General features: G+C 40.8%; 1 protein-coding gene across 4 annotated transcripts in view; it reads right to left on the bottom strand.

The window, feature by feature from the left end:
- Window positions 1-5,541: 5,541 nt before the first annotated feature.
- Tank (TRAF family member associated NFKB activator) overlaps window positions 5,542-12,205 on the bottom strand; it is a 74,418-nt gene continuing 67,754 nt past the window's right edge. For all 4 annotated transcript variants that reach the window (XM_076928816.1, XM_034496802.2, XM_034496803.2 and 1 more), the window contains 2 exons: window positions 9,510-10,060; window positions 5,542-6,377 (listed from right to left, as the gene is read on the bottom strand). In XM_076928816.1, coding sequence (XP_076784931.1) covers window positions 6,201-6,377; window positions 9,510-10,060 — 728 coding nt within the window. In that variant the 3' untranslated portion in view covers window positions 5,542-6,200. The remainder of the gene's footprint in view (window positions 6,378-9,509; window positions 10,061-12,205) is intronic.

Here is a 12,205-nt window from a genome sequence, read left to right as displayed (position 1 = left end):
TACGCTCACACACATGTGTTTGTGTGTGTGGCCCTGGCTAACTACGAAGAGATCCCATAGTGAAGTGTCTACTCTCTGGAGAGGCGTGACTTAGAGACGTCCACCTTTCGCAGATGGACATGCCCCAGATCTTAAGTTTTGTTCTAGTTTTGGATTGTGGCCAACGGAAGAAGACTGCACTGAGCCAAGAGCTAAAGCTAGGTAGCAAACAGACATAGCACCATTATTCTGAACATTTGGACACTTGGTGCCCTTCTAAGTTTATTAATCCATCTAAGAGGCATTCTGACGATGAAAATGTTGGCAGAAGAGATTCGTTGCAAGTGGTCACAGATATGAGCTGGATAACTTGTCCTTGCATGGTGTCAGTGGTGAGGGTGATATCTCTTGTGATGTGGGGCCTTTCTTGAGCCATAATCTCCAACCATCTTTCGCTAAACAGACTTCATTCACATTCTGAATCTGGTTTTTGTCTCACACATACTAAATTTTACAAAACAGAAAGAAACAATAGAGCTTATTAGGAAAAACTTGTCTTGAATAGTAAATGAAGCGTCATGGAAATAGGCACATGTTTTAGCACAGTTTCCCCCCTTTCTTACCAATCGAACACTTACATCTTTTTCAGTGCTGTGATTTTCCCCTTAAGTCTTAAGCTGGCACCCCACACTTGCATCAAATGAGACTTACAGTCATTTGTACCTACGGAGAGAGGAGTCTTTGTAAGACTGTACCCTAAGTGCAGGGCCTTAGCAGAAAGAGCTTTCTGCACTCACCCCTTACCTGTGTTAATCATGCTGGGTGTGGCGTTCTAAGAACCTACAGAACTAACTCATTTTGAAGACTATAAATCAGTTGTCAGTGATAACTGGTATCAAAGGATGCCTTGCTCCCCAAGACCTGTAAATTCAGAGGTATACCTGACTACACGGTTTGTTATTAAGAGATATATCCCAGGTGGAGGCATCTTCAAAACCAATATACTTTCTTTATAACTGGTGTCAAATTGATGTATATATTAAAAAAAAAAAAAAACTTGGAAAATGATCTCAAAGAGGAAGTAACAGCCCAAGGAGCCATATGTTCAGGGAAGCTACCAGGTTTCCACTGGGACCAAATTTCACTTCACCTTTTTGTCCTTATGTGCAAATAAAAACTTATCTGTAAATATGCCATTCAAACAGCCATGCAAATTTGTGAAGTCTAAGGGCTGGGAAGAAACTATTCTAGGTCCATAAAATGCCAGCTGATGAAAGGTAAATAATTTTGTTAGCTATTGGATATACATAAGGCAACAGGGGATTGAACTCCATAAATTCACACCTTCAAATGAAATGCCTCCGTAGGACTAGTTAACGAAGAAAAGGCTGATAAATAGTTAATAAATACATTTCGATGTCGATGGAATTGCTGAACCCAGGTTTACATTAATGGATGTAATTTCCCCCCCCCCCCTTTGCTGTTAGATGGATTGCTATTCTAACAGATTCAGGGATTTTTCCAAATGCAGGTTAACAGTATAGCACTGGAAAGTCTGTGATGGACGGAGGGCAGAGGGTTGCTCAGTGGTTTTCCAGAGAAAACAAAAGTACTTCTGCTTACCAGCACAAAACACTTTATATAGCTCTTTTTAGGAATTTTCAATTTAAAAGCTTTTTAGCATTTTAGTAGAGCCTAATAACTGTGCATTCATTCCTTTACTGGTATGCCTGGGCATATCCTAAAGAGAAAACTACTTACACTGAGCACGGTGTAGCTTTCCATATGACTAGAGTCAAAATCTAAATCCACCAAGATTCACTCAAGCCACTTGATTTTATATTTATGTACTTTTATTAAGAGACATTCCAATTTTAGGGGAAAGGCAATAATAGAAATGAAACCTTTGTGTACTCGGTAAGTCTCCACACAATTGTTAGTGTTGTTATACCAAGATTAAAGTCTGTGGAAAAAAATTATACTTCCTAGGTTATCTTGCAACTACTTCTTTCATCTTCTATGGCTAGAGGAAAGTTTTATCATGTTAATTTAGGCACCAGGTTAGCTAAAAGCTAGGCGCCTCAGGAAAAACTGCCTTCTCAGTCAGCTCTTTGTTTCTGGGTTCCGGCTAAGACACTTCTGCCACAGGGAGGGACATCAACGTCTTTAATCCTAAGAATGGTTGATGAACTGGTAGTTTGTTTTCTGCTCAACTATCAACTCTGCGGGTCAAAAAGGGAACCCTTGTGAAACCTCCACTGACTCCTCAGAGAGCCTCAACAGGTATGGGAGACTTTTGTGACCAGACTCAGTTTATGAAGCTTTCTTTGGTGTTGTTATTCATGCTCAGCTTATCCAAGGCCAGAACACCGAGCCAGCTGATCAAGGAGGAACGAAGTGCATCATCCATGCCCAGGCCCCTATCTTCGGGTGCCCCGGGTCTTGGGAGGGTTACCTGCTTTGAAAAGGCGTTCGCCTCACCAGCTACTGTCTTAGGTGGTATTCCCCAGGGCATATGACACAGAAGCCCCTGTTAGCCCTAGTCTTGGGGTCAGGAGGTCAGAGATTGGGAGTACAACTAATTGTAAGGCCCTCTCTGGCTTATTAAAGCGCTCGCTCGCAGTTGTGCTTAGGGCCGGGATGCTGGGGTGCGAGGGTCACAACCCGCAGCCTTTGGGGGGCGCGTGGGGGCGGGGGAAGAGCTTGACCACGCCGACAGCTCAGGCGAGCGGGGCTCCGTAGCTCGCACCAAGGCTGAAAGCCTGTGCGGGGAAGACCCAGCTCGGCCCCGATCTGGGGCCGATTTGTTTTTCTGCCTCTTTCTTCCACTCCGGGGTTTGTCCCTGGGCCTCCGACGTGGCTCGGGTCCCCTCGCCGCCCAGCGCGTCAGCTCCCCCGCAGGCAGGCCCGGCGGGCGTGCGCCGCAAACGTGGGTCCCGGGCGCCCCATGCGGGCTGCGCTCGCTCGATCGCCCGGCCGGCCGGCCAACCCGGGTGCGGCTCGCCAGCGGCAGGGAGGACGCGCGGGAAAGCCAGGGAGCGGGAAGCGGGCGGCGGCGGCGGCGGGCCCGCTGGAAAGGAGGGAGCGCCGCAGGCGGGAGGACGCCGCGCGGAGGAGGGAGCGGGAGGAAGGAGGGAGCGCGGCAGGCAGGCGGAGGGAGGGCTGATTAGCATGCAGCAGCGCTCGCGCGCCCGGCTCCATTGTTTTAACACCTCCCCTCTCCTCCGCGCCAATCTGTCACCGTTCAGCAGGCGAACGCTGCTGCCTCAAATGCTGCTCTTCTCAAATGAGACGGATAATTAGTTGCCCCGCACGAATGCCGCACTCTTCTCACCCCTGATTGCTATCACCTTCTTGCTCCTGGCAGTTTTGACACCTCGTAATCAGCCTGCTGCTTTTCTCTTTTCTTCCCGACTTCTGCTTCCCTCCCCCCTTCCTTCCTAGTTGATTTATTTATTTATTATTATCATTTTAAATGCAATCTCGGTGCCTACTTGGACGAGTGCTCCTCCGAGTTAACCTTGCATATACGTGTGTGCCTATATATGCATATGTAAACTAGGGTGTGTGTGTGTGTGTGTGTGTGTGTGTGTGCGTGCGTGAGCAGGGGGCGGGCTGGCAGTTTTGCGGGAAACACTGCTTCCACGCGGAGAGAATTTTCTCTTAAAGATATTTTTGGGATGGGAGAAGTTGGGGAGAGGGACGGGAGGGAAGAGTTAGGGAGACCTCAATTAATGCTTTAAAGATCTCTTAGAAATTAACAAACTGGGGAGTCTCGGAATCTGCTGTCAGAAGCGTGTTTTCCCCTCTCTCCTCTAACAAGCACTGACAGTCTAATTACTGTAGCTACAAGCAGCTGTCGAGGCAGCAGCCCGCGAGCGAAGGCGCCACGGGATGAGCGCTCACCGTCGGCCCCTGCGCCCAGCCTAACCCGCCGAACCGCGGCCAGACTAGGGAGGACGGAGAGAAGTGCGAGGCCCGGCACCCGGCAGCCTCGCCAGCCCACGGCGGGCCTGCGAGCCAGACTCCCTTATTGTTTCATATTTATAAAGTCTTTACCTTGAAGGTTAAAAGATGTGAAGACGAAAGGAGGGAACTTAGGGGGGGGGGTGCGAAGAAAATCTTTTAAGCTCCCATCCATTCCTTTTCTACCTCCTCAAGCTCTCCCTCCCCCGGTGTTGGTAAAATAACCACACAACCCGGGGCTGAGGGGGCGGGGTGAGCCAGGCTGGAGTGTAAGAAAGCAGATGTCCCCGCTGGCAGCAGCCTCAGCCTCCGGGGAAAGCTGCACCGGGGGGGGGGGGGGGGGGGGGGCATCCCGAGGACATTCACCTCCCACTTCTCAGGCATCCCGCTCACAACTGCCTCGCCTCGGCAGGGGTGGTTATTTTTTTTTTTTTTCCTCCAGACTCAGCTTTTTGCGCACGTAGCTTTCTTACCTGGGAGCTGTTCTTACCCGGCTACACTTAGCTGAAGCCCAGAGACGCCCTGGCACCCTGCTCAGTAATAGGATAGAGGGATAGACCTGGCCGTTGTCCACTATACTTTTCAGGGAAGGACAGAGGGCCCCTCTCTAGCGGCCCAATAGGGTCTCTGCCCTAAGAAGTTGGAGCGTGGGTACGGCTGGAATCTTAAATTCCCACCTTACTAAAGTGGTGGTGAGGACAGGATGCTCCAGAAGAGGGTAGTGGGCCACTTTCTGGGATAGAGTTCTTTTTGGTTGTCAGCAAGCCAGTAAGGATGTCTGTCAATTGTGTGAGAAAAGGAAAAGGGGGGAAAAAAAACCCGTTTTTGATAGGTGGTGGGGTATATTCTGATTAGTACATACAGAGAAGTTTTTAGTGTATGTGTATGTGTGTGTGTGTGTGTGTGTGTGTGTGTGTGTGTGTGTGTGGTGGAGGGAAAGCTGGGAGGAAAAGAGTCTTTGGATAATTGTCTAGGCATTTCCATTCAGCCTAGTGGCAAAGATGTACATGCCTCAGAACCCTTCACAGTGCATACCTAATAATCACTATGTCACCCTGGTGAGGAAGATGTCAATGTGATGTGCTCAGCACCTTGAGAAGTCGAGGTACCATTCTCATTCTTCTACTGGGCACAGAGGCCTCCTCAAATTCCCATGCTAAACCCTCAAGTATGAGACATTGCTCAAGGACAGTTACATTTCTGTTGAAAGCTACAAGTCACTGCTTACTTCATAAAATGGAAGCTGCGTCTCAACCATTTTTAAAAATTGGGGGCTGAGGGGAGTGGGAAGAGAAGCTCAAACGGCAAGAAGCATGAAGGATGGAAGGCAAGTCTCATTTTAAACAGTTCTGCCTCACTGCATACTTGGTACCCTAAGACGTCTCCAGTGGCCATCAATCAGGCTGCTAACAATGAATAGCAAATTTCTCAACAAGAATTTGAACGTTTCTAATCTAAATTAATAAATATGTATTCTCCTTACAGGCTTTTACATTTGTTTCCAATAAAAGAAAAAAATTAGAATGCTTAGTCTGAAAGATCATTTTGGAATTTAAAGTGACCTATTAATGTGTAATAAATGCCATCAGACATGAATTTTATGAACACTCCCCAAATGTGATTTATTTATTTACCTCAGAAACAAAGAACATTTTTAATAATTATGACATAAGTAACTTTTAATATTTAAGTCATTCAATCATGCATCTATCTATACACATAGTAAAAATTAAAACCATGTGTATTATTTAAAAAATTATCTATAATGTTTAAATAATTTTCCCTGGGCAAGTAATGATTGATTAGACGCTTACTTAGATCCTATTGTCTGCTATTCTCTGTAAGTTACCTATGTATTTTAAGGGAATATCACCTGTAGCATAAATAATCAAAAATTCAAATGAAATTTGAATATCCTATAAACATTTGATATTACCAAATTTAATAGACCTCATAAGACTCAAACAATAAACTTGGCTATTTGAAACATAAATTATGATTACATAACTAAGTCACATGCATAATTTTGAAATCTGGAAATCATAGTATAAGCATGAATAATATAATGAATTATAGTTTTATACATAATGATCTCTTAAAAGATAAAGTAACAACTTTAGAGAAAAATTCAAAAAGCTGTGACAATGAATTCCTTTTATAAACGACCTTAAATTTAGCTTACAAGCAAGCATTCTATAGCATTACAAATCCAAAATCATCACAGTGAACATGATATGTCTGTTTTCAAATGTGATTTAAGTCTCTCCATTAAAGTGTGTATTAAGATGCCGGAGGAACTCCCCTCTGGATGTAAAGGATGGTGGGAAAAGCTCTTGACAGAATTCACACACTAGAGGTTTAAGGAGTTCTGAGTCTGAATCACTCGGTACCACTAAGTCAGTGTCTTGGTTAAGAAAAGGCTTCCAAAAGGGCTGCAGGAAACAAACAAAAACATCTTTTGTTATTTGTGTTTAAAATCAACTTGCATCAAATTTCACATCCAAGTATCTGAATAACTTTTATATGTGCTTATATCTGAAATTCTCTAATGTGAAAGCAGATTTCTTTTCCAGAGTAGGCACAAGTTAACCACATCCTCCTGAATTTTATCTTTACACGTTTAGAAATACTGCAGGTTTAACAGCACCAGTCATTAATATTCAGTTATCTTAATGGCAATAGTTTTGAAACAATGGCCAATATTTTAGACTATATTAAGTTCTGTTTTTAATAGTCTTTAATAGTACATGTGTGAGCAGTTTTATTAAAGGCAATTCAAAATACAAATAAACAAATCACATATAATCAGCATTTTGATTTCTTCCAAAAAAGTTTCTTTTAAACTACTAAACAAATTCCACTTATCAGCTTTTTAAAATTCTAAATATTAAATCACTCAATAAAAACCTAAGTTGAGACACATTCTTCTGACTTCTTACTTTACTTCACTTCTGTCTTATAGTTTGTTATTACTCTTTCTTGCAAATGAATAAAATGAAACTTACCAGTAATTGCCCAATTAGAGGAATATAGAAAACTATAATTTAATAGAACCATCTCTACTGTAATTATTAGGACATAAAAACTTGTAAATATCTTTTTAAGAAGTCTAGAATAATATATATACATATATAAAAATTATATATTATTCATATATACATATGTATTAGTGTAATGAAAGGTATTTAATAGAAATGACATTGACAAAAATATTTTATTTTCCTGAACTGTGTAAGTCTAATTATTAAAAATATATTCTTACCTTGGCACAGGTAAATTATCCTGACATAGGTAGAGAGTAACCTCAGAAAACCATTTAAAGAGACTGCTTTGTGCTCCAGTTACTAACATGTTTTTAATGAAACACAGCTTAGTTCAGCACCTGACAATTTTTATGCTTTTAACTTCATTCTAGTTAGTTAAGTACTTACATAAACATAGTATTGTTAATCAAAATATATGGGTTTCACCATCTAACAGTGAGCACTGCAGGACAGCAGTATTAATATATAAGCTTTGTCTAGGTAGCAAGACACATTCAAGTGGTAATACAAACACCTTAAAATGTGGACTCAATTTGTCTTCATGAGACATAACTGTTGCCACAAAACTAACACTATTTATAAAGTAAATGTCATAAAATTTGGGGCAAAGTAGTTTTTTTGTTGAAAAATTTCCCTGATGAAAGAAAAGCAGTAATAATTATAAGTGTAAAAATGAAAATTAGTTAAGAGTTAACTAGATTCAAATGGTCCTGCAGTAAAAAAACCCTAAAACTCTAATACAAAACTGTAGTGGCTAGCAATAAAAATTATTACCTTAAAGATATTTTTTATTAGGATTTATAAAACAGCAAGAAAATAGCTTAAAATAAAAGCGAGCCAGTTCCTAAATTTGGTAAACCAATCTTTCACTGACAATTTAGTTTTGAAATCTGACATTAGTAGCTTTTGACTCAGATTGGATCTGTTCTTGGAATTTAATGGGAACCCCAATTACTGACTCAGCAAAAAGAAAAAAGAAACTCAAACAGAAGAGAAATAAGCTGATATATATTTTAGTCTTTGCTATGGAAGTGGAAGTGAAAATATGTATTTGGTAGTAATGATTAATATAAAGTAAAAACAAAATATGTAACCACAACTTCTTACTATCTGCGGACAACTCAGGAATTGTATTTATGAGCTTTAGTAATACAAGGGAGTATTGTATAAAAAGGCCCATTTAAACAAATATTTTTGCTAACTGAAACTGTAACATGGTCTTTAAATCAAACCAATTCCTTTGCTTTTTCTGCCAAAATATCAATTATCTAACCTTCTGCCCCATGTCTTGTGACAGCTCAACACCAATGCTCTTGCATTTTTAAAGCTGAATACTTTTCCATCAAGTTGTAATCACATACCAGCTGTTTCCCTTGCTGCAGCATAGGAAGTAAATGCACAATGCAGGGTGCCATCTACTGAAACATGAACGCCCGACTGACTAGTAAATGGACAAGCAAGAGATATAATGGAGGGAGAGTAACACGCATTAGAATCCATGCAGTTCACAGCTCCACAGGAACTCCACTCCCATCATGTGAAATTGTTTAATTGTTTCATTTGGTAGCAACTATAGCAGAGACCATAAAGTGAAATAAGGTACAGGATGGAACATAAGAGAGTTAATAATTAAGACTTGTCAGAGTCTCTGGTTACACCCAGCACTAAAACATCTACAGCCTGACTATTGCTTCCTTCCATGCTATTCAAAAAGCCTATAACTGCGAAGAATATGCAAAGCCAAAGGTATTAAGTTTTTTTTTTTTTTTCTAATCTGAAAGGAAATCAAATGTTTGAAAGTTCTAACGAGAAGCTTCTATTTATTTTAACATTTCTATACTTGGCATTTACCTTCAGAAATTAAACAAAACTTTTTTTTCTCCATAACAAAAAAGAATGTTTCTGTGAAAGAACCTGAATCTGGAAGACAGAGTCGTGGGATTAGAGTCATAGGCTATAAAATCTTCATGTTTCACAAATAGTAAAGAAGACATTGATTACATTATTCATATGCAGGGATTACTTGAAAAAATGTATAAGGATGTCTGTTTAGTATCAGGTTAGCAAACAAACCAAACACTACAGACCTCTGTACTGCTGTAACTGAAAATGTAACAGAAGTAGGCTGAATGACAGTTTATTTTGAATATTTGGTGCAATTATCTACTTATGGAAAATTACACATTATTATTTGTACATACTCAAGTTTTTTTATAATTATTTGCTTCACATTACTGAGTTTAATAAAGCATCCACTAGAGCACTGATGGAAACAAGCTGTGACTGAAGAGGACCAAGCAAGGAAAGCCACGCGTGAGTCACGATGAAACTCTATCATAGTCATAGTCAAAATTCATGTCGTTTAATACAGAACTTACAGATTTTATTGAAAGCCTCAACTCTGGATAGTCATTAATTTTAAATGAATGCCTGATAACTTAAAACAGATTCGTATCTGTGCATGTATGACAAAATGTGTGTTCACACATAATAAAATATTTGTTAATGCAAAACAGTTACCTGCTGTGGTCCTCGGACAGCCTTTCCTGGGGAATCCAGTGAGGGAAAAGGTGCGTCAGGCGGGTCTTGAAGTGGGAACGTATTTACATAGAACACATTATGGTCTCCAGCTGGCAAACACGGAGCTCTAAGATTTGAGGGTTTTGTTTTGTCAGTTGTTTTAAGGTTTTGTATAGCTGAAGTTATGGGGTCAATTCCCTGAATTTCAAATAAAGTTTCTTCTGTTTTAACAAAGTTTCCTGGGTTGTCTCTGACTTCCATATTAAATCGGTCCTGGCACACTGCCTCAGGTGTGGCAGGAGTAACGATGTTCGGTGTCTCTGGAGTGCTATGTAGAAAAGTAGAGTCATTGTCCATAGGCGGAAACTTGACATTGAATTTAGAAAGTGATTCAAAAGAGGTATCTTCCTCATCCCGGCCCAGTCCTCTTGGTGTGACAGACGTGACGCACGACATACCTCTATTTATATCATCTTTAGCCTGGGGCTTAAACAGAGCTTCTTGTTTATCTGTTTTATCAGTACACTGTATAGGCACAGAACACTGTGTGTCTGCAGGAAAACAGATACAAAAAGCAAATAGTCACATTCAAATCATTGAAAAAAATGTTGAACCAGCTTTAAGCAGAGGATTATTGTTTTTTTTTTTTTTTCTATTGGTTTTTATAACAACTGAAGACAACTGGTATTTTTATGTTTGCTATGGTCTTCCCTGAGGAAAACAGCAGTCCCCTGCAGGTGAACTGAGCACAGTGTACAGGCTGCAACTTAATTGCTTTGTCTTCTGCTAGGTCTTCCTCTGGAAGCTTAGGATCTTATTCTCAGTTATACTGCTCTCCACTTAAAAACACCCACTTACAGCATATATATTTAATTATTTTGTAAAAGAAGCTACAATTGTAAGCTTACTTAGACAAATAAGTTTAAAATGAAATACTTTATATATATGTATGTATATATAAAATTAGGGCAGTATACTATTAAATATAGCTCTGGTCAGTTTAGTCACTGTCTATACTTAAGAGTTCATGGGAAGAAGTGATGGTGCCAGGGTCAGGAAAGAAAAAGGCAGTAGAGGCAGAAGAGGTTGACATTCTGGGTGTATTTTAAGGAATTAAATGTGAATATGGCTGAATATAGTGGTGCACACCCCTTAGTCCCAGCACTTAGGAGGCAGAGGAAGGTGAATTTCTGAATTACAGCCAGCCTTGTCAACATAACAAGTTCAAGGACAGCCAGGTCTATATAGAAAGACTCTGTCTAAAAAAAAAAAAAAAAAAAAAAAAAAAAGTAAAACTGCCATTTTGTCATATTTAGAAAGGTCCCTTTAACAAACAAGCAAACATGAGGTGGGAACCAGAGTTTCTTTAGCTCATTCATCTAGAAGCCATTTCTTCAACATGTAATCTCTAGGCTTCAGTCAATGGGGACAAGGAGACTTCCGAGGACCAGAGTTGGAGCTACAGAGACCACAGCAAATTAAATGGAGCTACGAGCTGTTAAGGAAAGACAAGAACCAGCAAATGCTGGTGTATGAGAGGAGGCAAGCAAAACAAAAATGCAGACTTATAAATTCAGAAAACACAATGTTGAGCTGGAAAGATAGCTCAAGGAGAGTACCTATGCCCTTCCAGAGGACTGGAGTTTAGTTCCCAGAATTCACATTGCTCATCGCACCTGTAACTCCAGCTTCAGAGGACCCTACATCTTTGGTCTTCATGGGCACCCGCATTCATACACATACCACATACACATCATTAAAATTAAATCTTAAAAATAAAGCAACAAAAGGCCACAGTGTAATTAATACAAGACTCTAACACCAAACTAAACCAAACCACACCCAACAATTATAAAGTACTACCCATGTTTATGATTCTGAGATACTGGAAAAAACAAGATTAGGCTTCACAATGTTATTTTAAGAAGCCAGTGTGTTTTGTAGCATATCTGGTTGTTTGTTGTCTTTGGAGACAGGGTCTCCTGAAGCTCAGGCTAGCCTGGTACTTAACTATGTAGCTAAGGTTAGCATTCAACTGCTGATCCTCCTGACTTCACCACCCAAAGATTAGATTTGTGGGAGTGCAGCACTATGCTGTGATGTATTTTATTCAGTGGATAAACAGTCATTAGTAAAGTCAAACATTCCCAAATGAAGACCTTACCAATGAAGCAGGCATAAGAGTTCAGGGTATATACAGCACCTTCCACAGTCTGTCTGTGTTAGTAGGCACTCAACAGATGCCAATCTCTTTATATTCCTTTCATCATTGGGGTCCTACGTGCTGCCATAGCACATTCCAACACATACCCAACAGCTTTCTGTTTGGATGTGGTGTGTAGTACAATGCCTCCAACTTCTTTGGTTCATTCTGTAACATTACATACATACTTCCCCATCTCTCAGACTGTCATCATGGCACCCAGGTTGACTCCAAACTGTCAGTCCCCCAGCTCCAGCCTTGCTAGTGCTATGGTTATCATACTACCTATGAGCAACTCTTTGCCTAACTCTTGTTTGACCCTCCCATCTTGACCTAGACACTTAATTCTGGATGGCTCGGGGACCTGAGGATTGAACAATCTTATGCTAGCAAGTAGCCTCCTCGTCCCCCATTAAAGCAGGTTTCTATGTCCTCTAAAATCATGTTCTGCTCTCTATTTACCCAGGTGTCCCACCTAATCACTGGTACACAT

Source organism: Arvicanthis niloticus, chromosome 2 (assembly GCF_011762505.2).
Source record: "Arvicanthis niloticus isolate mArvNil1 chromosome 2, mArvNil1.pat.X, whole genome shotgun sequence".
In the NCBI taxonomy this organism is placed as follows: Eukaryota; Metazoa; Chordata; class Mammalia; order Rodentia; family Muridae; genus Arvicanthis; species Arvicanthis niloticus.
Note: the sequence above shows the minus strand (reverse complement) of the source record. Positions and strands in the feature narration are given on the sequence as shown.